Genomic DNA, 24688 nt, shown 5'->3' with positions numbered 1-24688 from the left:
TTTGTAGCCGCACAATAGTGCAGTTCAGCACGTTAAAAACTAGTCTCTGAGGCTGAGTCGCGGGTGTTGTGGTGCACCATGTCAGGGCACGCAGTGCGGGGCCAGGTGTAAGAGCACTGCACGCGCGAGGCGGAGGGGGCCCAAACAGAGTCGTAGACTGAAACGAGAGCTGATTCTGAAGTCTGCCTGACTGAGGAGAAAAAGTTCCATTTATGACACAGGAGCGAAGCTGTTTCTTTTCTGTAGCCTGCTTTACTATCCCATGCGTGCTGCGGATACGCATCATTACCTTATGCTGTTCCAGACATAGTTGGCTAAATCCAGAACATGTGAAAGGCATTGGGAGCATTAGCGTTGGCAGTTACCAGTCTGTGAGGCTGAAACACAAGCCCAGCTCCAGCGAGACCTGAGGAAGGAGGGAMGGCAAAGAAACGCTGTGCTGAGGCTTACGTTACACGTTCTAATCAGCTATATCCAAGCCACTAGCAAAAGTTTGTCCATCCCTGTCATAGAAACCTCCTATGTTCTGCGTCCCCTCCTCGAGATTCCTTGCTTTTTCRCCTCCCTGGTATCCTAGCAGTGCCACAGAGCAGGGACTGCCAAGCTGTGGCATGCTTGCTGCTCTGCACGCACTAGGAYTTGGAGTAGATGCCTCCGAACAAGCAGCTGCTGCTGCGAAGTGTAACAGGGAGAAGGATGGTTAAGAGAATGAAAKCTAGCGATGGTTGAGGAGTATAGAAATTAAGGGGTCCCCCTTTAGAACCTARTATAAAAAGGCTTTCCATAAAGGAATAAAAAGCTTAGATGCACCAAACCTWTCTTCTTGATGTGTCCAATACGATCTAAAACTTCCTGTTTTTGCTTAAGGGCCTCCAAAACAAATACAAGACAATCCAAAACAAATACAAAAATAAAAAAGCCACCGTGAAATATAAAGATGGTGTCAAGCATACCCTTTTTCTTTAATGATACTTTTGGTGGTTTCTGTACTTCTTCCCCTTTGGAAGGAAGGAGACGGTACAAATATGCGAGGAGGAGTGAGCAGTCTCCCAATATCCTCTAGTGACCGTCCTTTTGCAGAGTGAGCACCTACTCCTGCTAACATCTCAGACAGGTGCCACTTCAGCACGAGAGGTGTGTTTGGTTTTGGTGCCAAAAATCAGGATCCCTCCATAGGAACTAGCTGTGATGAGAATGAATAAACTTGTTTAAGTTAAAAATAGACAAACTGAAAAATGTCATCAGCCAGCTGTGCATAGCAAGATCAATTGTTTGTTATAAAAGTAATTGTGATTTAAGTGCACTGTATAAAGGAATGCTGAAAACAGGGAAATCAATAGCTAGATTCCTTAGTGTTGAGAAGGCTAAGAGGAAGGACCCAAAATATGTTTATTATAAGTTTGAACAGAAAATTTTGAGTTCATCTACAGGAGACGTAGTTACCTGTCTTTGTCACCTGCCCTTTTACATATTTTGTTCCCAGAGCAGTTTTATATTAATGTAATTCCTTGAAAGTTTTGGCCTCCATTCTTACTCTGTTGTAGCTCTGACAGCACCTACATAATCACTGGGGTTGTAGCGGCTCTCCAAGCCTCTTGTTTGGAGACATTAAAAGAACTGGGGTTAGTCAAAGAAGATGGGGCTGAGCAGAGAGATGATAAGAATGCTCGAATCTGTAGAAAGTTGTTGGACAAAGGAGAGGAATAAAGTATTCTCTGTGTCTCTTGGAGACAGGGAAGAAAGGTAATGTCTCAAATTGGGGAAAAAATAAAATCAGTGAAATTCCCCAAGATGAAAATGGTGTCGTTCTAGAACAGTTTGCCTAGGGAGGTTTCGGAGTCTCTGTTACTGAGGGCTTTTAAGAACAGCGTAGATCGCTTGCCTTATTTCAGAGGCATAAGTTTGATCTCGCTGGACCCCTTCGAGTCTTGCCTTCTGTCAGTCTTCCCAGTCTCGTTGCAGAGTGTGAGGAGGGGAGATATGGAGACAGCTGTGAGCAGAACTGTAGCTGTCACCACGGAGCCTGTGACGGRCTTTCAGGGAAATGTATCTGCCACTCAGGCTGGACTGGGGACCACTGTGATATTGGTATGAGTATTTTCTCCTTCTGATGCTTTTTTTTAACAGCTTATTCTGCAGTCAGCCATTTCTGCCTCTAGCATATGGAGTCAGTTTCTCTATAGGTTTTTCTGTATCTCAATATTTATTATTTGGTAGGCCAGTAAAATCATGAAAGTGCAAGAGTTCCCCATGTTTCTCAGGAGCTCTGGAGACAGGTCTCTGCTCAATGACAAACACATGCCCTTGTCCGAATCATTTAATCCCCTTCTACTTCTGTACCATGACTGCTAAGAAAACAAAGGTATTTCTCTACCTTACAGATACATTGAAGTATATTAAAGAAAGTCAGTTGTAAAGAAATTTTGCCAGATCAGCCTGCACCCAACCACGTGCTACTGCTTCTGTGTGTCAATGAGGGAAGCTCAGGAAATCAGACCATAATGGTTCAAACTGCATCCTAACTTCCATACCTGACCTACAGTCCAGATTGCTCAGGTTTAAAATAGATGTCTGCCATACTTAGATCCATATGAGTCCCTTAAATAGAAGTCTTGGAAACAGCAGGTGTCAGATGACTTGATATCTGCTTTTGGTTCTGATGTGCTGTGACTTCTACGAGCCACAAGCGATTTTTTGATGCATCGTAAGGTGCTGAGAACTCACAAGGCCTCACTGGTCAGAACTGTAAGGACCTTTGCAGTGTGGATCTGCCATTTCTTCAGGCCACACATTCTCTTTGATCACTGAAATGAAAGACCTATAAGGTGGAAAATAGCACCTAGGCACAATGTATTCTCACTATAGAAACAGTTATTATTCCTCCTTCCATTTGCATGACAGCATAAAAACAGATGACATTACTGTTTCTGTAGAGATGATCTGGATTTGTACTTTAGACTACAACTAAGTCTTTGCAAATCTTCATGTAGAGACTGACTAATAGTCAATAATAAGGGCTTTTAATATTTTTGGTATATTCTCTTTCAATTATATTTTCTGGACATACAGTCTTCGTAGTGTCCATCATTATGTCTAAGAAGAAAAATATGCTGACCTATTTGTCAATGACTGATGCTTCACGTGCAATAGAAAGAACTGGTGTTCACTCTCTCTCAGTCTGCCCCTCTGGATTTTTTGGGAAGCAGTGCGAGGAACGGTGTGACTGTGTGCACAGCTTGTCCTGCAACCATCAGACTGGAGCATGTCACTGTGAAAAGGGATGGCGAGGGAGGCAGTGTGACAAACGTGAGTATCTGCTAGGAGTTTAARGAGAGAACTTCTGATTGTTGTTAGATCCTGATCCAGTGACAGGATCCTCTCATTCCTGCATTACTCCTCTGAAATTCTCACCACCTCATAGAACTGTTGTATCTATTCTGTAGGTTTCTGATAATTTTTCTCCTCTTTGTAAGTCATCCTGGAGTTATTCTGAAGATATTTCATTCTCCTCTCTGAACTGCTTCAATTTTTGAAAGTATGGATGCTATTTATGGCATAGAGGGCCAGATCTTGGCAGTCACCAGATGAAGTCCGTGCTGAATCTGGCTTTTGATTTCTAAAGACTTGGCTCTTCTATCTGCTTAAAGCATCTTTAAAAAGAACCACCCCCACCCTACTCTGCAAACTCTTTCTCGACATGCTCTTACCTCTATTTGTCAAGTGTAATGTGTTAGCCTGAACTTTTTTTGGATTTGTGCTAACTTGCGTGGCCTCACTGTTGGACACATTCTGAAGTGCTCACGTGGATAGCGGCAGCAGATCAGTTGAAGAGCGGTAGTTTTCAGTCATCCTTGTGCTCTGCCACCTCTCCCAACCAGAATTTGTCCCCTCATTCCAGCTTGCTTGCCAGGCTACTATGGCCTGAGCTGTGCCCAGCGGTGCGCTTGTCCTGCGGGTGCCCCCTGTCATCACGTAACTGGAGCGTGCGGATGTCCGCGAGGATTTACTGGCTACGGCTGTGAAAAGAGTAAGTTGTTTGTACGAATGTAAATAGTTTCCTTGGTAAAAACTACAGGAGATCAATTCATATCTGAAATTAAAGAAACACAATGAGTTAATTGATGCCGGAAAGGCAGCGACAGAAGAACTTTACAGTAACGAAGACGGACCAGAGCCAGAACGTGGAATCAAGGTGCACCTCTCTGCTGCCGGTCACTGACCCACTGGTTTAGCCAGTTCTGCCCGCTCTTCCCAGCACTGTTTGGGTTAGCGAGGTCTTCCTGCTCGAGGTCTGCAGCTCTCAGGCTGGCAGAGAGCAACTGGGGACTGAACTCCATAAAAATAGAATGAGGAGATGCCAGCTCAGCTCAGCGCCCTGTCAGTGGCGGTCATTCTGCCGTGGGTAAGGCAGGAACTCTGCTTTCTTTTGGCCTTTTCCCCGTGAGAGAACTTGTATTCTGGCCTGTTAAGAGTTCATGGAAATGTCATTATCTAGTTTTATTCAATGCTGAATTTGGCTGTCTGGAGTTGTCTTTGAAAGCAGGCTTACTCTGTGACCCTGGCTGCATAACTCTGACTTTGTGTCCCATATCTTTCACTAAAAGACTATAAATCCTGACCCACAACTAAAGCAACTGGTTGGAAATTAATAGAAGGAATGTAAGTAACCACCGTGCTTGGCCCTGGGCACGTTGCTGAGTTGGGGCAGAGAGGCGGTGATGGTGCTGCTGCCCCTCGTGGCTTTGCTGGAGACTGGGCTTGGCTGCTGCTTRTGCTGCTCTTGGGGGGGAGAAAAGCCAGGATCTGGGGCTGATGAATATTGCTCCTCCAGCCAGCAGTGGTTGCTGCTCGTCTGTCTCGTGGGATACGCGTTATTCCTGCCTGCAGCAGGAAGCGCAGCGCCGCGGGCTGCCCTCCTGTTCGCACAGCCTCTCCCATCCCGCAGCGTCTCCGGGCAGCCCGCCTTCAGCGCAGCCTGAGCCACCTCCGCAGGCAAGGGATGGCCGAAGTCAGCCTTGCCTGGCTTAAAAGCAGTCAGCTACATCTGTTACGCCTATTTACATTACCTGTGAAGCWGGTCTGAGCTATGGAAATGCTGTAGGGAGCAGCAATATAAGAATTAGACATGGAAAGGCCAAAAAACGCTGACAATGTGGCTGTAGCAGACAAAATGCAACGTGTAAAAAATGTTTGTGCTAAAGCAGCTTTGCAAGTTTAAACTCTCTGCAAAAGGTAGAATGTCTTTATCCATGCACCTGGTCCCTTGTGAATTATACTGTTATTTTAGTCAATTTTACCTGACATTTCCCTATGATTTTCTCTAGTGACAAGAAAATTGTATCTGGCCCTTGACAGTTGGACACAAATTGACTGAACGAAACAAAATCAAGCAGTGAAGTAACCCCCAAGTAAATGTAATAAATCTGAAGTCCCRGAGGACAGCATACTTCTGTAGGCAGGGATTTTATTTAATAAATTTGAGCTTGCTCTTTGTTTGAGTGCTATATTTACCAAGACAAATTTAATTTATTGGTTTACATTTCCTCTTCCCCAAGCTTGTCCACCGCGCACGTACGGTAGGAGCTGTAACCGAGTATGTCAGTGCTCTGCAGAGAATGAGCAGTGTCACCCGGTGACGGGCAGATGCTCCTGCCTCCCGGGGCGCCACGGGGCCCGGTGTGACCGCAGTGAGTATGCAGAAGCACGTCCTGACCCTCTGAATTCATCTTTATCGGTACCTCCAGCATGGCCTGAGATACAGTAATAGGTTGTGTTAATGTACAGTAATAACAATGCCTGCCTTGTTGCAAAGATTCCTTTATTTTTTTATAACTGGAGATCAGAATCATTTACTGGCGAAATTCTGTCCAATTTCATGCCACGCTGAAGAATGTCAGTACAATTCTCTGCCTTTACAACTCTCATCTTCAGCTACATAAGGTTGTTATATAGCTCTTTTTTTTTTTCCAAAATACCTAGGCCAAAATGCTTCCCGAAATCTCTGAGTGCTCAAGTAAGGATAAATGGTTATTATAAAACAACAAGCTGCAACTGGCAATAAATCTAAGTGATTCATAAAGTCAGGTTGTAGAGCCTTCTGAGGAACAATCAAATTAAACAAATTGTTACTCTGGATTGAAAAATGGTGACTAGTGTAAAGGACAAAATGCCAATTGGCTGAACACTCCATCATAAAAAATATTCCCAGATCCACATGCCTCATGCTGGTATTTTAGGACATCTGTAAAATTGTTTGTGGTGGAATGTGGCAACTGATAAGAAACATATACTGAAGTATCCAAAAAAGGAGACAGTTAATTACCTTTTTATTTACAACTTTAATTTTGTTTCTACTTTGTGGCTTGTAATAGTCTCATAAAAAAAATAAAAGGCTGTCGTCTTTCAAGTTCAGTCTTTCTCTCGTTGGCAAATGCTGATTTTCCTTTCCTAGGAATACAGAATGGCTCTGTTTAGTTTGCTTTCTTTTTTGGGTGAGGATTTGGATACAAAGGCCAGCTGCAATATGTGCAGGTTTAGTGAGGGTTAAGTCTGTGTTTTTTTTCATAGACTAGAAACTGGTAAGAAGAACAGATTTGAGAGATGGAAGTTTGTATTGCCATCATGTTAGCACAAGTCATTCTTTAAAATAAATAGAAACTAATATGTAAGGATTGTTTCTGTTCTCTTTTGTACATCAGTTCTCACTGTAAGTGAGATCAAAATTCGGCCTTAAAAATCTAGATTAGAGCTGTCTGGATCCATTATAAATTAGATTATAATAAATATTATAGTAGAACAGTAGAAGAGATTAGCTATTTAACAGTGCTGTTCTAAAAGACTTAATCATGGTTAGCCTATTACCTTTTATGTAGTAATCTTGCAATAGTTGTTATCTTTGTATACAGTACTGAATCTCCATAGATTATAGTGGCTGTCTTGAGTTTGCTTAGATCCTTAAGATTTTACTTCCAAATATAAATTATGAAAATATTATACTGAAGTGCTGATGTAAAAGAAGTCCCGTACAAAGTGAAATCTGTGTCTTATTGCAAAGAGGATTTTGCCATATAGTTCTGTGTAGATGGGACTAAATCTGTGGTGTACAAGATCAGGATCCTTCATGGTGCTGTGTTCTCTTAGATTCCAACAATACACAGTATCTTGAAGAGTAAATTCTCAATATATAGATTCAGTTTTGTTAAAATTTTAATGGGTGGTTAATGAAGTATCTTTGTATCACTGGCAGAAAGGAGGAAAATTTCTCTCTCRTGTCCCTCTCTTTTATTTTCCCTTATTCTCTTGTAACTTTTGACGATATGTAGAAACTTGAAAATGGAAGCAAGGCAGTTTACATGTAAATTATCTTTACATATAGGTCAATGAAGTGAGACATCATGGGCCTGATTCTGAACTTGCACTGTCTGATAACCAGAGATAGCTAGCGTGAGGAAATTGGAGGAAATTCTCCTCATTTCAGAATGCTGATCCAACTACAGATAGACTTGGGGCTGCTCCATGATGAAGAAGCTTTCGATATAATATTAAAAACAGTGTAGGGAGCCGCTCCCAAAGAAGTTAAATGGGCTTCAGTCCAGTCAACATGTGGTTGGATGCTGCTGGAAATGGTTTCTGGCAACTATTGCTATATTTATAGTACTGTGAAAAAAGATTCAAGAAAATATCTATAAAAGGTGTAGTTGGCTGGGAAATCAAATTTCCAGGAGCCAAAAGCAACTAGGCTTTCATGTTCTCAAATTTTGGAGTGAAGAACTGAAATAGTCTCTTGGCAGGATACAAAGGAAGCAGGCAAACTAGCAATGAGGTTCCCATCAGTTGTCTGTAACTCGATGGACGGGCAGGTATACTTGAGTGTGGTGAAGTTAGGGAAAAAAAGAAAACATTAAGAGGTGGTGTAATGGATAGAAAAAATGACACTGTATCTCTGTGCTGTTTACTGAGCTGGATGAACTGTGAGCCAAAAAGATCTCACCAACTTCACCTTCAAGCTGTAGCTAACCAGATACATCAAAACTGCCTTTTTTGGCAATGCAATTAGTAATATTGGTAAGGAAAGCCCTAGTGTACACAGTTGGTATGAAAAGATTTAGGAACTCTCAGTAATGGTAAACCCACCCAAACCAGAAGGAAAAGATCAGGAAATGAGTTAGAAATCTGGCTGCAGTTCCTGCCGTTCTCACAAAAACATAAGTCAGATGCACAGGAAACTGTTAAATTAGAAAATGTCTTTATTAGATAACTGGTGGTTAGAGGCTAACCCTCTTTGTAAATGCAGAGCCTACTTAAGTGGCAGGACACTGTGTAAATTGCCCTAGCTGTCTGCRTGTAAGTTCTTTTGCAAAGTGGTAACAGATGAGACAGCCTTGTTAATAATCACGTGAATGTTGCCGCCGATGTGTTTGCCCTGCTTGTGTTGCTCCCTGTTGAAATGAAATAAATAAAATACTGCAAGGATAAATAAATCTGTAGGAAGTGAATTACTGCATCCCCTTTTAGTTATGAAACAGCTCTTGTTAGTTTTGAACTGAAGACCAATTCTGAAAGCTTTGCCAAGGAGAAGCAGCATAGCTGGGAGTGTAGGAAACAGAATTAAAAAAGAGAAAAGCCAAATGATGACCAAAGGGAAAAGGGGAGGAGAAGGAAACTTGCTTAGAGTCCAGACTAAATTATTGAATTGAGGTGTGTCCTTAGCTTCATTTCTTGGTAGAAATTAAATAGATGCTTTGGGGATCATTCTTCGATGCCAGGATTTGCATATGAAACAAATTTTCTGTACTGACAGAAGGAAGCACTGATGACAAAGTATTCATTGAGAAGAAAGCCTGGCTGAGAAGGGCTGGGAGAGTGTCTGCATGTCGTAAAAGCGTATCTATCTATTTGGTCCTGATGACCTGTCATCRTGATTCAAGCAAAAGCCCATTTTCAGTTATATTTTAAAAAAATCCCTTTAAAGATGTAGCATAATGTCAGTCTTGCGCGTGTGCACTCTCTCTTTCCTTCTCTCTCTTTCCTTTGGTGAGGTGGGGGAAGATAAGGAAAGGAGGAGCAAGGAAATGTCATTTAGAGGTAGTAGTATGAGTGCAACTGTTGAACCATGTTCATATTTTGTTGCTCTAAGCGCGGTAGCTTCTCCCCCTTGCGGTCATCTATATTCTGTTTCTAGCCTTGGAAAATTGGGAGGATGGTCGCCAGAGTTCAATTTTAGCACCCTGGAGTCAACCATGATAGCTAGAGGCTCATGCCTAGGAACTGTGCCCAAGACTTTTCCTAGTTCTGGCCCTCGTGTTTTTGAGGAGTATCTTGAAGAAGTAAGCTAAGTATAACAGGGTGTCTTCCTAATTTTGTATTCAGCACTCCTTCAAAATCAGCTATCCAAAAAGAAAACAGAAATACACACTATCAGAAAACACTCAGAAAACTTGTTCATGGACAGCCATGTGATGTTGGTTTGGCAGTTTGTCCAGGTCTAATGTTCATTTGGATTATTACAAAATACAGCTTGTCTTTTCTCAGACAATTTTCTCGCTTTGCCTGTGAAGTGTATGTACCTTGTATCTATCTTCTGAAAAGGTCTCTCTTGAAATCTCTTGTGTTGCTGTCACATACACATTTTTGCAGTCTCGTATCCACAGCCCACTAGATTGGACAGAGCAATGCAAATTCCAATTTGGAGAGGAAGAGTGGATTAGAGAGGAAACAAACTGTACTACRTTACTATGTAAACGTTTTTGAAAAAAGAAAAAAAAAAAGAAGATCTGACCCACTAGCTAGAACTGGTCCTCCAGACCAACACCTGAAAGACTACTGTTGCCCAAAGGAAGATGGACCAAGGCTTCATCCATCTCTGCCTTGGAAGGAGAAAGGGAAACAGGCTGATTTGGAATAGAAATCCAGGAAGAAAATAGGCTGGCTTTTCTTTCTATCTGCAAAAAAAAAGTGCTTATGACAGGAAATGCAATGGTCTCACTAGCTACATAGCCTGATTGCTTTTTTGTTTTGTTTTTTTAAACAGGGTGTCCAGAAGGTACTTACGGTTCATACTGCCAAAAATCCTGTAAATGCATGAATGGAGGCCACTGCGACCCTGTGACGGGAACTTGTGATTGCGCGCCTGGTTTCATTGGAGCTGACTGTAGCAAAAGTAAGCCAACGTTCATGTTCTGCTTCTTTTAAAAAGCAGCACTGAGAATAATTCAGATAATAGTTTGTTGGTATAAAAATAGACAGATCCCAGCTAACACTTGCTTGAATTGTAAATCAGGATTCCAACTCAGTAAAAATTCTTTTGCAAAATATTTTCCCTCTCTTTTCTATGTGTGGAAGCAAGGATACTCATCCCAGGATTATGGCCTGCTTGCCCAAATTTATTTCTAGAGACAGCTCAGCGTGAATTGCTCAAGTTCCTTCTTCCTGTCCAAGAGAAGGTTGAGAAATTATCTCAATATTTTGCTTCACGCTATGGTGACATTATTTTCAGTAAATGGGAAAAAGTTCAAGTTTTGTCATGGCAAGGCTGGTAAGGATTCCATGGCAACCCTACTCTTCCCTTTTTACTTTAGGGCTGGGTTATGTGGCTGAATTTMTGTAGTATTTCCAAAACTGTGATCTCCTAATATGGATATCCTAATATGGATAAATGCTGGGCCTTTGGTGTATCCACTTGCTATACCTGTGCAGACTGTACAGGTTTTATAATCAGAGCTTAACTAATATTTTGTCATTTTCAATCACTTTCTGAAGTTCTCTTCAGCTTATCACAGAAAAGCAACGCTTTAATTCAGTAGTCTAAAAGTTTGCTGTTTAATACAGGGCAGCATCAATATTAAGGAAAGAAGGAATCCTTTTGTTGGAAGCATAACTAGCTGACATTGCAGTTCTACGGTCACCTTTGTGGTGACTGGAAAAAGCTACCAAATGTTCCACGTGAAAGCATGGAGGACATTTATAAAAACTTTTCAGAGGAAGAAGTTGTCATATCTTTGGATGGGTTTTGTTTTCTTAGTTGTTGTTTTGAAGCCTGTTAATTGGAATAAAAATGAAGCTAGCTCTGCAGAGTGCTGCCTCTGTTAAAAATGAAAGCTGGCACTGGACRCCCAGGATACTTAATAAAAAGTCTGTTTCCTTCAGCTTGCCCTGAAAATCGATATGGGAAGGACTGCGCCCTGTTCTGTTCATGTGGTAGAGGTCAGTGTGACCCACGGACTGGCAAGTGCACATGTCCTCCTGGCCAAACGGGAGCTGGCTGTCAGCAAGGTAACAAAGCAGGACCCGCGGTCATCCCGGCAGCTGGGCATGTCCTTGGGACAACCAGCAAATAAAACTCTGTGCCAAGCATTGTCTGTGGCTGTGTTTCCCAACATTTTTGAAGCCAAGCTTTACTTAATGTTGCGGTTTGCTCTACCTCACAGGATCTTGACTCCTGTCCCTCTCTACTCCCTTAGTCCTTCTTTATCCTCCCCCCATCTCCTGCCCAGACCTCTCTGCTTGGCCCCACCACCATTGGTACCATTACACTAGTTTTCTGCAAAGCCGAAGAAGTCAGGGCTCTCAGAGATTGCAGTCTAAACATGCTGTGTGAACCTAGGACAGGGCAGAGAGGATAGCTCATACCACAGAAGGTGAGCAGTGTGGGGCACTGTGGATGGCTGGGACTAAATTTAGAAGCAAATTGCTTGAACTGAAAAAGTGAAGGGAGATGATGTACTGAAGAAAAGGCTTGAGAGAGACAGGACAAGGGGAAGAAAGCAAATGGAGCAAAATGGAGTGTGAGGAGATGAGGTGAGACAGGGAGTGCTTGGATTAAACTGCTAATAAACATGCAGCGAAGAACTGCGCGTATCCCACAGCCTTGTTGCACCAGGTACTTGTGCTGCTGTACAGGGAGCATGCATCTGTATTTATTCCCTGTCRCTTTCATCTTTCTTTGTGATGCTATTATCTTTTTTTCAAACTTTATTAATTCTCTGTAGTGTGTCCCCAGGGACAATATGGCCCCAACTGCCAGTTGACATGTACCTGTCAGAACGGTGGTGTCTGTGATCAAGTGAATGGGACCTGTACTTGTGGCCTTGGCTGGACTGGAAGCTCTTGTGAGAAAGGTAATTTTCTGCTTTGGTGATGGTGAACATGTAGATTCAAGCAGGGGTTTTCAGCACCTACACACCCTCAAAATGAGGCAAATTTTGCTGAAGTAGACACCCTCACGGCTGTATTCATCTCTTTAGTTTTCTGTCAAGCAGAATAACCCCAAGTTAAAGCTTTAGGTATTTTTCTGGAGACACTTTCCTCATGAATCCTGCTCTGRAATTCTCCTAACTTCCCTTGCATGATGTCTTACATCTCCTCCTGTCCATCTTTCATGGTTTTTTTTGTTCATGGGAACCTTGTTTTGCACCTCCTTTCACACATTCATCTGAGGTCAGCAGAAGCCAATCATCTCCCTTATTTTTTCTTACATTTTTTATTCTTCTTTGTCTTTTCCCTTTGACATTGGACAGCAGTTAAACTTTCCATATATTGACTTCCCTTATTAGTACAGTCCTGGCAACATCTGTCCTAAGCAATTGCAATTGCCTTGCTGTCTCTTCTCTGTGACAATCTTTAGACAATGCAAGAACGTGCTTCAACAGAACAAGCTCAGGAACACTTTTGCCAGCCCACAACAGATTCTTTTCATGTGTCTTTCCTTTCTTCCTATCTCCCCAAAGTCATTCTGCATTTCTGTGTTTCCATTTGTCTCTCCAGATCAAGAGATACCGGTGTAGTTATGGAATTAAATGTGCAGGAAATCATGATTTTTATGACATGATGTCAAATGAATAGTCAGTTCTGAGTTCACAGATAGTGTCATCACCACATTGTTAACTGCCATGGTGCAATTCCCCAAACACATTCCAGGTCGTTCATTTACAGTGTTTCCTTCCCTGACATCTGTAAAACATCCACCTCTATAGCTATAGCAAGAATCAGTCATTACAGAGCTATCCAAAAATGACATTGTTTTTAACAGAATTCTTCTATGGAATTATTCCACTTTGCACCTGAAAAGACTCAGAGACCCTCTACATGCATGTGTGTTAAGGGAGGAGCAGGGAGAAAAAATGCTAACTACATGGAGTCACTCACAGTGTGAATACTGCTGTGGACAGTCACTCAGAGAAGTCCCCAGAAAAGTGTGGTTTACCAATAACTGACCGGCAGGTTGTGTAGACCATGGGTGTTCGCCTTTATTTGTCTGTTCCTTGAAATCTCTGTAACAACTCATMGGCTGCCTGTGGGTAGCAAAGCCTTTATGGGGCCAGGCAGGTGTCCAAGAGTAGTGGATCATGTGTATATCTTACAGATGTGCTACGGTAAAAAGTCTCTGGTTTCAAGGGCCAGGGGYGCACACAACATAAAGAACTGCACGTTGTATCGCTAGAAATATCTGCACTGTTTATCTCTTGATATAGTTAGGCAGGCTGTTGGAAAACTTGATTTCCACTTCAGCTTGGTTCTCAGCATGTTTTGCCTGAAAGGCATCTTGCAGTCATGCATCTTTTTTTTTTCCTACTGATTAGATATGATGTTCTTGAAAGATATAGAAAAAGGCTTGTCTGACATTTGCAGACTTAYGAATCTGATTATTTGGATGGTCACACTCATTTAAGTCAGTCTGCACCAGATTCAAATTACCACAGCAATGGTGAAGTTAACTTCTGCAGAAATGATGCATAGGTTAATTATATTGACACAGTCATTTTTGCATGACTTGACTTTCAGTAATTTGAGACTTGTTTAGTTCTGAAAAAGTAGATATCTAATTGCACATGGAATGTCTGTCACTATGTGTGAAGCAGAGGTCCTTCTGTTTTTCTCAGAAATTGGAGCAGTGTGAACTCTAATGACAACATAGACCAAGAAAAGCTRTAATTTTGTGATGTAGCTTTTATAAGTCCCTGTAAGAAAATATTGCTGTAGATAGTGGAGAATAGTAGAGAAGATACCGTTTACTATGCGATCTTACAAAACACATTTTTTTCCAGCAATAACTACATGAAGAGACAAATTAAAAAAGATGGACTATTAAAAGCACAAGGAAATTGAGTGCTGTGCAACCATCTAAAACATTTCTCACAAAAACAAGCAAATACATCATAATTGTGCAGAAATGCTGCGTCTTCAATGTGCAGAAGGGAGTGGGAGCGGGAAATTCGTAACAAATGTTCATCTCAGCACTACAAGCTATTATATGGCCATTAGATTTCAGCTATAAAGGCGGGTATGCAAGTGTTTTTCCGTGTGAGGTCATCAAAGATTTTCTGTTGTTCCTCCTCTGTCAGCAGAATGCCTCCCKGGTAAATACGGACCTGACTGCCGCTTGGCCTGCCCGTGTCAGAACAACGGCACTTGCGACAGGTTCACGGGCTGCTGCCAGTGTCCCGAAGGTTATTACGGCCACGCTTGCGAGCACAGTAAGTGGACAACCCCTGCAGCAGCCCGAGTAGTCTGCTTTCCAACAGAAAAACTATGTGGGATCTTCAGAGCAGTCATATAAACACCTTTGTGGTTCAGTTAAAAAAAAAAAAAAAGAAAGAAAAAAAAAAGAAGGGGGGCATCCCAGGTCACCAGGCTGCTTCAGGATCTGGATAACCTATGTATCTCTTTGGCAGTAGGGGTGTTGGCGGTGAATTTAAAAGCACACGGTTATTAGAGGTTATAGCATATAGCAACTTCGTTGGCTCCCAGGTAACATAGCAGAGAATACCCAGGATTTTAAAGGGATGTATGTTTTTCTTCGTCAACTTTCCTCATTTGACACTTTTCATTTCTCAGGGTGCCCCTTTGGATTTTATGGGCTAAGCTGTCTTCATGCATGTGCCTGTAAAAATGGAGCTAGCTGCAATGCAGTGACAGGACAGTGTATTTGTCCTTYAGGTTATCAAGGTGTCTACTGTGAAAAAGGTACTTACACACATCTAATTTTTTAAAAAAATCGTGTCATTACCCAAATACTTCACTTCATTAAGATCAACTTTATCCAAACTTTTAGCTTTATGAATACCCAGAACGTGAATTTGGGATAGTTTACCTGTTCTATAGCTGGATGTTCCCATTCTCTTATATATAAACTAACCTGGTTCTGATTAATACAGTTAAAGTCCTCGTCTCCATGATGTCTTGCAGCAATGAGTTCCACATGTTGATTATTAAAAATGAGTTCTTTTACTGATTTTAAATTTGCTTCTAAAATTTCAAATAAGATTATTAAATAGGTGTATGTTAAACTAGTTGAGTGTTATGGAATAGTCTTCCAAAGACTTTTAATTAAAAATGAAAATAAGTGCCAGTTACGTTTTTGGGACAGATTTACAGATACCTTTGATAGGTTGGATTAGACTAAACCAACATAAAGAGAGATCATATAAATATTATGCCTATTCCATGATATTCCATTCTTCATTAAATTTGGCATTTATACTGGGTTCAGTTCAGAGTTTATGAGCTGTCCTGTGAGACATCCTTGAAAAACTCCTCTGAACTAATGTATTTCTTGCAGTTCACATATGCAGTGCATCTGAAAAAGTGCTCTTTATGGTAGGCTGTGATGCTGGGTGGTTTGGCGAGAGGTGTCAGCTTCGGTGTGACTGTGGAGGAGTTCCCTGTGATCCAGTAACTGGAAAGTGCCTTTGCCCGCCTGGGAAGACCGGAGACAAATGCAACATTGGTAAGACCAGTGATGTTTTCTAAGGGCTGGATTATGCATAATTAAACCTGTATGACCTGTTGGTCTAAGCATAATTGTGAAAGGCCATTTACTGTATTAGCGTATCCATGAACACTTTTAACTACTTACTCTCTTACAGATTAAACAGCTCTGTCAACAGGGTGCACCTCTTGCTTTAATCAACACCTAAATTGACACACTGGTAGGAGCGCTGTGTGGGGGTCAGCTGTGAAATCGTTGACGCTGAGTTTCATTGAGTATTCATTATTCAAGAATATACTAAGAAAATAGAGCAAGGAGCAGTTTTGCAGACGTGACGGAAAGATGCTTGACAGGGGTGCAGGCGGGTATGAAGGGATCCAATTGCACGTGTAGGTGGGGGAGTAGGGGACCTGTGGCAGCTATTTCTGGCTCTGGGACACAGTAGTAGTCTGCGAACATTTGATCCAAATAAAATTCCCTCATTTGCAGCACAGGCAATTGGACTGTGTCTTTGGTAATGAGTTGGCCCACAAAGACAGAATTATTCCGTAACAAGGGTATAAAAATAGGTGAGAAAATTCTACTGTAAAAAAAAACAAACCAAAATGCTGTGTCCCGATGAAATCATTGCAGAGTTTAGAGGCACTAATGATAGTTAAAGTTYCTGAGCCAGATTYGGGTCTCAGTAATGCTGATGTGAATTTATGGCAATCACTGAATTAAAAAGAATCCTCGTGTCATAGCAAACATGCTAACAGGAATGAATGTCCATGAGCTAATACTGCAGGCTCACACAGAGAGCTGTAATACCCCTGAGCTCCAGAATCACATCTGGGAAATACTGGTTCTCCTTTTGTTCTAGGTAGGGCAGGAAACAATTCTGAACATCATGCTCTTAATGCAAGGAAGAGTTAAGTAATTGCTGAGAGTTTAAGTACAACCCAAAAACTAAAAAGGAAAATGATCTGCTACCTTCTCTGCACTGTCCTGTGGTCAGAAATCAAAGTAACTCAATCTGCAGGCCCTGGGCCGACTGGAGAGCCCAACCACAATATGCAGTGAGTAAGGCTCTGTGAATCCAGAGTCTATTCCCATGAAATTTTAGGCAGAAATAAAACGCAAGGGGGAAGCTCAGCACCAAAAATATGAAACAAGTTTTTGCTTCGTGCAAACTATAGGAGTCATTTTTATTTTTCTTAAATCAGCTAGGGTAGCCTCCATCCATGAAAAGCTGTTATGGGGTAGGTTTTATTTGCATTTTTATTTTCAATTAGGCTCAGTTCATCTGTGATATAACTGTGAGCAGCTGTGACTGTGCAACAGCCATAAAGATAAAAGGCCTGATTTTAATTTGAACTCTGGTAAAGCACCCATTAAACAGGCAAAATGTTAATTAAAAAAAAAAGAGAGAGAGAATATAACAGACTTTTATGGGCTCTCTTTTTCTGTAGTAAATTAACATTGCAGACTTCCAAACAGATGTCTTAAATACACATTGTTATTAACATGAAAATGTGGTATTACATAAATTAAAGTCAGGTCCAGAGGTGTTCGAGGAGACCTTTTCTCATAACATTTCCTAATTGAAAAGGCCAAGCTTCAGAGCGCAGCGGAGGAATTCTCCCACGTGTTGGGGCTGCAGCTGATGCCGCCCTCAGCAGCGCTTTCATTTACCGAGCGGTGGCCGGTGAGAAAGCAAGCACCTCCGTTATTTACAGTGGTTTGAGGGAGGTGAAGGAAAGAGGGCTATTGTTTACAGGGTATTTAGCACCCTGCCTTGTGACCTGCTGCTAACTTTTCCTTGGTGCCTATAGTCTGAGTGCATAAACARCTTGGAAAAATTGCCATGAGAATTTATCAGCATAGGCATGAAATGTGTTTGTTCATCCTTTACAGTGAAGGTAGAYTGGAGTAAGATGTTTCGTGTGTTTGATTTGTCAGCAGAATTGTGTGTGATTGATATAAGATRTATGAGTATATATGAGATAGATATATGGGAGAGAGCGTGTGGATCCGCTACGTTGACAGTAACTTTCCTCAGCAAATCCCAAGATCCCTTTYGCTGGTGGGGATCCTGTGGTTTTATACTGGTATACACTTTGCAGGGGGCTCTTCAGTGTAGGGCAGCCATCGCACAGGGATGCTGTTAGGGGAGCGTACCCCTCCTTGTAAACACTTTTGTCCTTCCAGAATGCAGGTGGGACCGGTACGGCCCGGACTGCTCTCTGCGTTGCCAGTGTGCCAACAAATCCCAGTGCAATCCTTACAATGGGAACTGCATATGCCCAGCCACATGGATGGGGCCAACCTGCGAAGAAGGTAATGCAAGCTGGAAGGAGAAAACATCATGTGTTGACCATGGTGGTTTAGGCAGGAATATCACCCGTGCTCAGCAGCAGGCACCGCAGCCACAGTGCCAGGCTGTGTGAGGCAGTAGAGGGTTCAGCTGTTCTGCATTGCCATCTCTGGTGGAAAAAYGCAGAGCCCTTGGTAGCAGCAGCTTTGCTTGGAAGTGTTGTATCCAYGTGTGCTGCCTTCCTAAGAGGCCAGGAGTTAGTAAGTGTGGTAAGTGGCCRGATGAGTAGATAACACGTTGACAAATAGATTCTGATTGCTCTGTGAAGATGCTGAAGAACTCACCAAAGTATCACAAATGATTTATTTTAAATTTGGATCGTTTCTCTTCTTAAATGRTATGTAGTACTGTGTGAAAGTTTCCTCCTACTTGTAATCTAATCATGGCTGACTTGCTTAGCGATACCATACATATTAGAATGGATGTAATTTAGCAAACACTTTGTAAACTTTCTATTTGAGAGATGCTTTTACTGTTGTTGTACCTGTTCTGTCTGTCTCTGTGGGGAAGTCAGTGTAGCTCAGCTGTCTACTTTCTTTTGAAGGGTATAGTGTATTAAATTATTTTTAAGTTTAAATTGTATAATCTATATAGGATTTCAGAATTATATTATACAGACCTACAACTGTGTTTCTACTGAATTCTCTAGGTGGCCCTCCAAAGCTTCCTTTTTATGAAGAGCAAACCCAAGAAAGAGAGAATATTTTTCCAAGAGCTCTGCAACAGTAACATTTGGATTAATAAATGAACTGTTTTATATGCACAGACGGTATTTGAATTTGGATATGAAAATGGCTATCCAATTCAGCTTGAATTGTACTGAAGTATTCACACTTCTTATGGAAGACTACAGAGGCCATTTTGTAGCTGGATCCTTTTAGAAAGTCGAATCTGTTTTATGTATTTATTCCTATTCTCTTACCCCTCAATTAATCTGAACTGGACATTCTCTCTGATTTATAATACAATTCATTGTTTGAAAGCTTGGACACATTTTTAGTAAAACCAGCTCCAAAGTATCAGGATAAACAGTATGGAACRTATCAACTTACAGTGAGTCGCTTGCACCAAGTTTAAGTGACTGTCTAAACCCACTTGACAACCAGACTGAAGTTAAATGAGAAGTTTTTCATAGATCATGAAGCTGATACAGATCTACTGCAAAATCCCTGAGTTAATTCCTCTTTGAATAGCATCATATGTTAAAGAAAAATGTCCAGTCTAATTTTAAAATTGTCATTGATGAAGATTTCTCTACAGTCCTCATTCAGTTGTTAATTAATCTATGTTCCACATTTCTTGCACGAATTTCACAGACAGGAAGGTGTCAGTTTATATCTCGTTTACATCTGAGTCTGYCTTCCAAAAATTAGGATGCTATCTATCAGGCTTGTCTGGCTTTCTGCATTCTTCTGTCTTCTGACTGTTGAGAAACTTGAGTTTCTCAGTGGTTTGTCAGGTCAAACTATGCWGCAGTTCTCACAAAACAGTATCTTCTAACACAGAAAAGAGCTTTATCTTGGATGGAGAATGGAGATAGCAAGCAGGATCAACGATTTTCACRTAGTTTAGATTCTTGTGTATTCTTTATGCAATGGAACGTAATGTGCTTTTACTACACAATAATTTGATGAAGACAGCTTTAAAAAGTCCTGATACCCATCGACATCTGCTGTTGGTCAGTTAATACAAYGAAGACATTTTGGTGCTATTTTGTCTATTTTAACAGGTTGTTCTTTAATATAGGACAAAGCCATTTTAAAGAAATARTGCACTCTGTTTTAATATCCTGATTCTGTGGTGCAACTTTATACCTCTCTTTAAGTCTATTAGAAGTTACAAAACCTATGCAGTAACGTCTTCAATCCGACTAGATAAAAAGTGCACTTACAAAAGATATCAGGATCATGGGCTCTTTAGATACTCTAGTACAAGCAGTTGCAGTCTTTTATTCAATCTGCCATCAATATAGCACAATAAATTACCTCTCTGCAAGAAAAGATTTTCCTCTTAGAAGAGACAAAGTTGCAATAATTGATGCTAACTTGCAATTTTTAAAAAAATGTTTGTTATTATTGCAGTTGTGTAATGAGTAGATGAAATAAGAGTTACCCCAAGGTTCACCTCAGGTCTTAAATAAATCTGCAGTCATTAAGTGTCCAGTAAGAAATAAGTGACTTCTGCTCACCTGGAACTTGAATTCAAACTGTGATTGTTTGGAAGCAAAACAAGTTTGTTACATATTTTTCAAGCTTAAGGGAAGGCTTATTGTTGTTATTCTTTATTTCATGGGTGTTAAAAGTCATTCTGAACATGGTAAAGATATTTGCGCCTGTGACCGTATTAATTAACCAGCTGTGCTTTCAGACGGAAAATCACAGGTACTGATTCTGATCCCCTGTCATTTCTTCTTTGTAGCTCTATGAATATTAGTAGAAAATTTACTTGATGTAAATGTGTCAAAATTATCATTTTCACCCAACTAGTCRGAAGCGTGTGGTTCTCAGTAGGCCTGTTCTGTCCGCTGTGACATTTTAAATGTTCCTTCGGAAATGTGCTGGCCTGGGTCTGAGCTCACAACTGTGTAAATCAGGAGTCATTTCACTTAAGTGAATTGGAGCTAATAAGGTAAATCTTGTCTGAGAGGACAATTAGATATCATGCCGTTAACTGCTGGAAGAAAAACATCTGAGTCAAGCAACTGACTTCTTTTGAGCTCACCAGTGTATTTACCACTCACTTGCCAAAGAGCCAAACTACAATAGTAATACAAGCATTGTGTTGTATTCACTGTTTTTCATAGAATAATTTAGGTTAGAAGAAATCTCTGGAGATCCAGTCCAGGCTCCTGGTCAAAGCATGGTCAACCTCAAAGCAAAATGTGGTCACTCAGAGATTCATCCAGCTGAGTTTTAAATATCTCTAGAGGTGGAGATTCCACAACCTCTTTGGGCCCTCTCCCTAGTCTTGACCACCCTCATGAATTTTTTTTTCTTACTATTGAACCAGAATTTCCTATGTTGCAACTTTTGTCTGCTGCCTCTCATCCTTTCAATGTGCCCTTCTGAGAAGAGTTCATCACTCTTCATTTCATTCACTTCATGATCTCTGAGAAGAGGGCTTCATCTTGTGTTCAGTCACCATGGAGTAATTGAAGACAGCAACAATACCTCTCCTTAGCCTTGTCTTCTTCAGACTGAACAGCCCCTGCTCTCTCAGCCCCTCCTGAACAACGTGTCCTCCAGCCGCTGATAGTCTTGGTGATCCTCTGCTCTACTCATCCCAGCACATCCGAAATGTTAGCTTAGGGAGAGACGCCTGATGTCAGTGGGCCCAGCATCTGGTACATTTACACAGCCGCTAATGCATAAAGAGCAAGAACATCTTGCTCTTTGGCAGCAGTGTACAAAATAGCCTGGTTTTCTTATCTAGGTGTACTGAAATGGGATTAGAGCAGCTGATCGAGAGTCCTTTCTGATGCCATATTCTTTACACCTGAAGCCATATTCTTTTCACCTGTGTATACTTGTTTACATTTTCTGCAGTGCCTTAATATTAGAATTGTAAATATGTACTATAAAGGAAATAACATATTTTGTATTAAGTATTTTTAAAGAATTTCTCAGTTCTAGATGCATGATGAAACATGTATTACAAGTGACTGCTATCAAGTTTGTGCCAATGAATTAAAGACCCGATCTGCCTGGGAAATATTTCAGCAAACAATTTTTTAAAATTAGAAAATGCTAATTCCTACAAAACTATTTACATGCAATAATCTTTTTKACTAATTCCTCCTTCAAAATACTTCGTAGTTTCTTACGTTATTTGCCTTGGGAAAAAAAGTTCACTTCAGTGCTGTTAAACACATCATTCTGATCTGGAGCTCAGTATAACTTTCTGTTCCAAAACATAGAATAAATCATAAAAAGGTAAAAATCAAAACTAAATACTACAAAACATTAAAAGAAGACTTTTATGTCTTTTTTTTGGATCCGTAGATCTTCAGATTTTCACTTTTTCATAATTGAAGGCGTGGAGAGCGGTCATTTGATGTCGTTTTCTAGATGAAGAGCCAAATGTTACATCATTATCTATTAATAAAGAAAGTTTACTGGCTTATAATAGCATTAATATCTTCTGATGCTGCTTCTTTTGCAGATCAAATAATTTACATGACTGTGTTCCTACAAAATATCCTTTATTAGACTGCATGGAATTTTCCTTAGACTCATTTTGTGACAAGTGAGTTTTATTACTCTGTTTGGTTCATGAGCTCCTAGTCAAAGACTGTCAGGGCCACATATAACACCAAAGCTTGTTGAAAATGAAAGTGAAAACTTCAGTGAATGTTGTATTTAAATTTATGTGCATCTTCCACTTGGTGGATGCCCTTCTTGGCTATCTGTTTCCCAAAAGACCAAAATTAATTAAGCCTCCTTGAAAAGAGCACTTTTTGTATTCCGGTATAACACACTTGCACACACACAGAGCTTCTTTCAGAAGAATATTTAAATTATTTAGAATATACAATCTGTGCCAAATTCCACTGTCTTACCTTGCTGTATATTCCAGATAACTTCAGTTTAAGAAGAATGGAAATGAGTGTAACTCAGAGGATCCAGTGGAATTTTATTCAATGTGAATTCATGAAACCAGAACAACATGTTTTAAGTTAGACTTCAGTATTTATAATGCTATCCTCATAGGAAAACAATCAGAATTTTAAAAATTCCCTGCTTCTGCTGCCAAAAATTATTATTCTGCTTTTATCCTTTTTATGTTGAAGAACCATTGCTATTAAAGTTTGCCCAGATTTCTTGCCAACCATATTATTTTGATTGGCTGCAGCTTTCTGTTTGTGTAAGTAATAACCATCACAGTATCAGAAGTTGCCAAGGGGACAAACATGGAAATTATACCTTTGTGTCCTTTCCAGAGGAGCCAGAGACACATTTTGGAGCCGTGGTGGCTTCATACTGTTGATCTAACGATGACAAATAACGGCGTTGCTGTTAGAGCTTAGTTTTTTATCAGAGCAGAGAAAAGCTCAGGAAGAGTTCTGGAGGGAATTGGTGCACCAGGAAACCTCGATCCTCCCACCCTCGTGTAAATTTTTTTTACAGCTAGGCCGGAAACCCTTTCAGACCCCAGACCGTGGAAGAGGTTTCATGCACGGACGGTGACCTGCAGCTGACTGCAGCAGCTCCCCGCGTGAGCGACGGTTGTGCCCGGTCAATCTTTTGCAGGGTCAAAGCTTTAAATTCTAGCACAGTAAAGCAATTTCCAGAGGTAAACAAAGCACTTCAGACTGGTAGCACATAAATTGTTTATTCTGCTTCTTTAATCATTTTTAATAAGCATTTGCATAGCAATAGTGTGTCTTAGTGAATTTATAACCCTTGTTCAAAGGATATGGGGAGGAGTGTATCTCAAAGCTGTATTGTACTTTCTGTTGTACACGTGTAATAGTGAAAGGAAGTCAATTTTTTATAAACATGTAATTAAAACTTACTCTTGTTTTCTCCTTTTTGATAATCTTAACACAATAGGCTTATGTTATGGATTAAATTTTACTCTGTTGAACTAATTTATATTCAGAGCAAACACACAGAAATCACACCTGCTTTTAGTAGTTTATATATAATAAATAATAGCGATGTGGCCAATATAAATGGTTATATATAAAGATCCCTGAGCACTGACCAGAGCAGCTTCTCCAGCGAGGAGAGGTTTCTGGCACACAGACTCCAGAGTATTACAAGTATTCAAAACACTGCATAAATCTTGTTGGAAGACGATGGTTATGAAGTGTAACATTTCTGGAAGACTTGGGCATTAGGTACTTTGAAGGCATTTGAAACCGCACACCTGCAGGCTTCCATCAGACTTCTTGGACACTTCCCAGAGCCTAATACTTGCCATACAAATAGTCTTGTTCACCTTGAGGGTATTGTCTTCTCGCCCTGGCAGGAACTAAGGGAACACATGTGCCTGTTTAATGCCAAGTAATGCAATAAGTGTGTGGTGTTTAATTGGAAGTAGCATGCTAAATTGAATTGAAAATGTGTAACAAAGAGGGGACAGTATATCAAGCTGTCAGATWAAAAAAAAAAAAGAATGTAGACATATATGGTTAACTAGATTCTAGGAGAACAGCTTTACAGGTTTGGATTTATTTTTAAATTTCAGAGCAAACAGTTCTTTATTTTAGCTTTGTAGTAGTGCAGGATTTACTCGTATGTGGTTTACTTCGTTTTTCATATAGTTTTAGACAAAGAAAAATGTTGTTCAGTTTGTTTGGTTTGTCCTTACCATATATTATACAGATAGTCCTCTAATTCTTGCAATTTGCCCAACAATTTTGTTATTAGAAGTAGTATTTAACCATTTAAAGAAACAGTTTACATTACCACATTAACCTTCCGGTTCCAAATATTGCAGTTAAGAGTTGATCAAAAGKTAGGTGCAATATATTAATATTCTCAACCTGTAGAGGCTTAACATTGGTCTACATCTTAATTCTTTGGAAAAAAAAAACAGTTTGCAGCATTTGAAATGTTTGTGTCTGCCTTTCGTAGATATTACCCCTGGAATAAGAGTGGTCTTGTTACTGTGTTCATGAA

The 24688-nt window shown here is 40.5% G+C and overlaps 1 protein-coding gene across 7 annotated transcripts in view; it reads left to right on the top strand.

Moving 5' to 3' along the window:
- The window catches only part of LOC146585816 (uncharacterized), a 194676-nt gene extending 171100 nt beyond the window's left edge, over positions 1-23576 (top strand). For 2 of the 7 annotated variants that reach the window (XM_085322262.1, XM_085322259.1), the window contains 12 exons: positions 1963-2088; positions 3178-3306; positions 3899-4027; positions 5556-5687; positions 10031-10159; positions 11146-11271; positions 11988-12116; positions 14340-14471; positions 14833-14961; positions 15599-15724; positions 17897-18025; positions 18712-23576. In XM_085322262.1, the coding sequence (XP_085178388.1) occupies positions 1963-2088; positions 3178-3306; positions 3899-4027; positions 5556-5687; positions 10031-10159; positions 11146-11271; positions 11988-12116; positions 14340-14471; positions 14833-14961; positions 15599-15724; positions 17897-18025; positions 18712-18791 (1496 nt within the window). In that variant the 3' untranslated portion in view covers positions 18792-23576. The remainder of the gene's footprint in view (positions 1-1962; positions 2089-3177; positions 3307-3898; positions 4028-5555; positions 5688-10030; positions 10160-11145; positions 11272-11987; positions 12117-14339; positions 14472-14832; positions 14962-15598; positions 15725-17896; positions 18026-18711) is intronic. The other 5 variants (XM_085322265.1, XM_085322264.1, XM_085322260.1 and 2 more) reach the window with 4 other exon arrangements.
- The last annotated feature ends 1112 nt before the right edge of the window (positions 23577-24688 follow it).

This window comes from Rhea americana, unplaced genomic scaffold, assembly GCF_003343005.1.
Source record: "Rhea americana isolate MKP2758 unplaced genomic scaffold, rheAme1 scaffold_76, whole genome shotgun sequence".
Classification (NCBI taxonomy): Eukaryota; Metazoa; Chordata; class Aves; order Rheiformes; family Rheidae; genus Rhea; species Rhea americana.
Note: the sequence above shows the minus strand (reverse complement) of the source record. Positions and strands in the feature narration are given on the sequence as shown.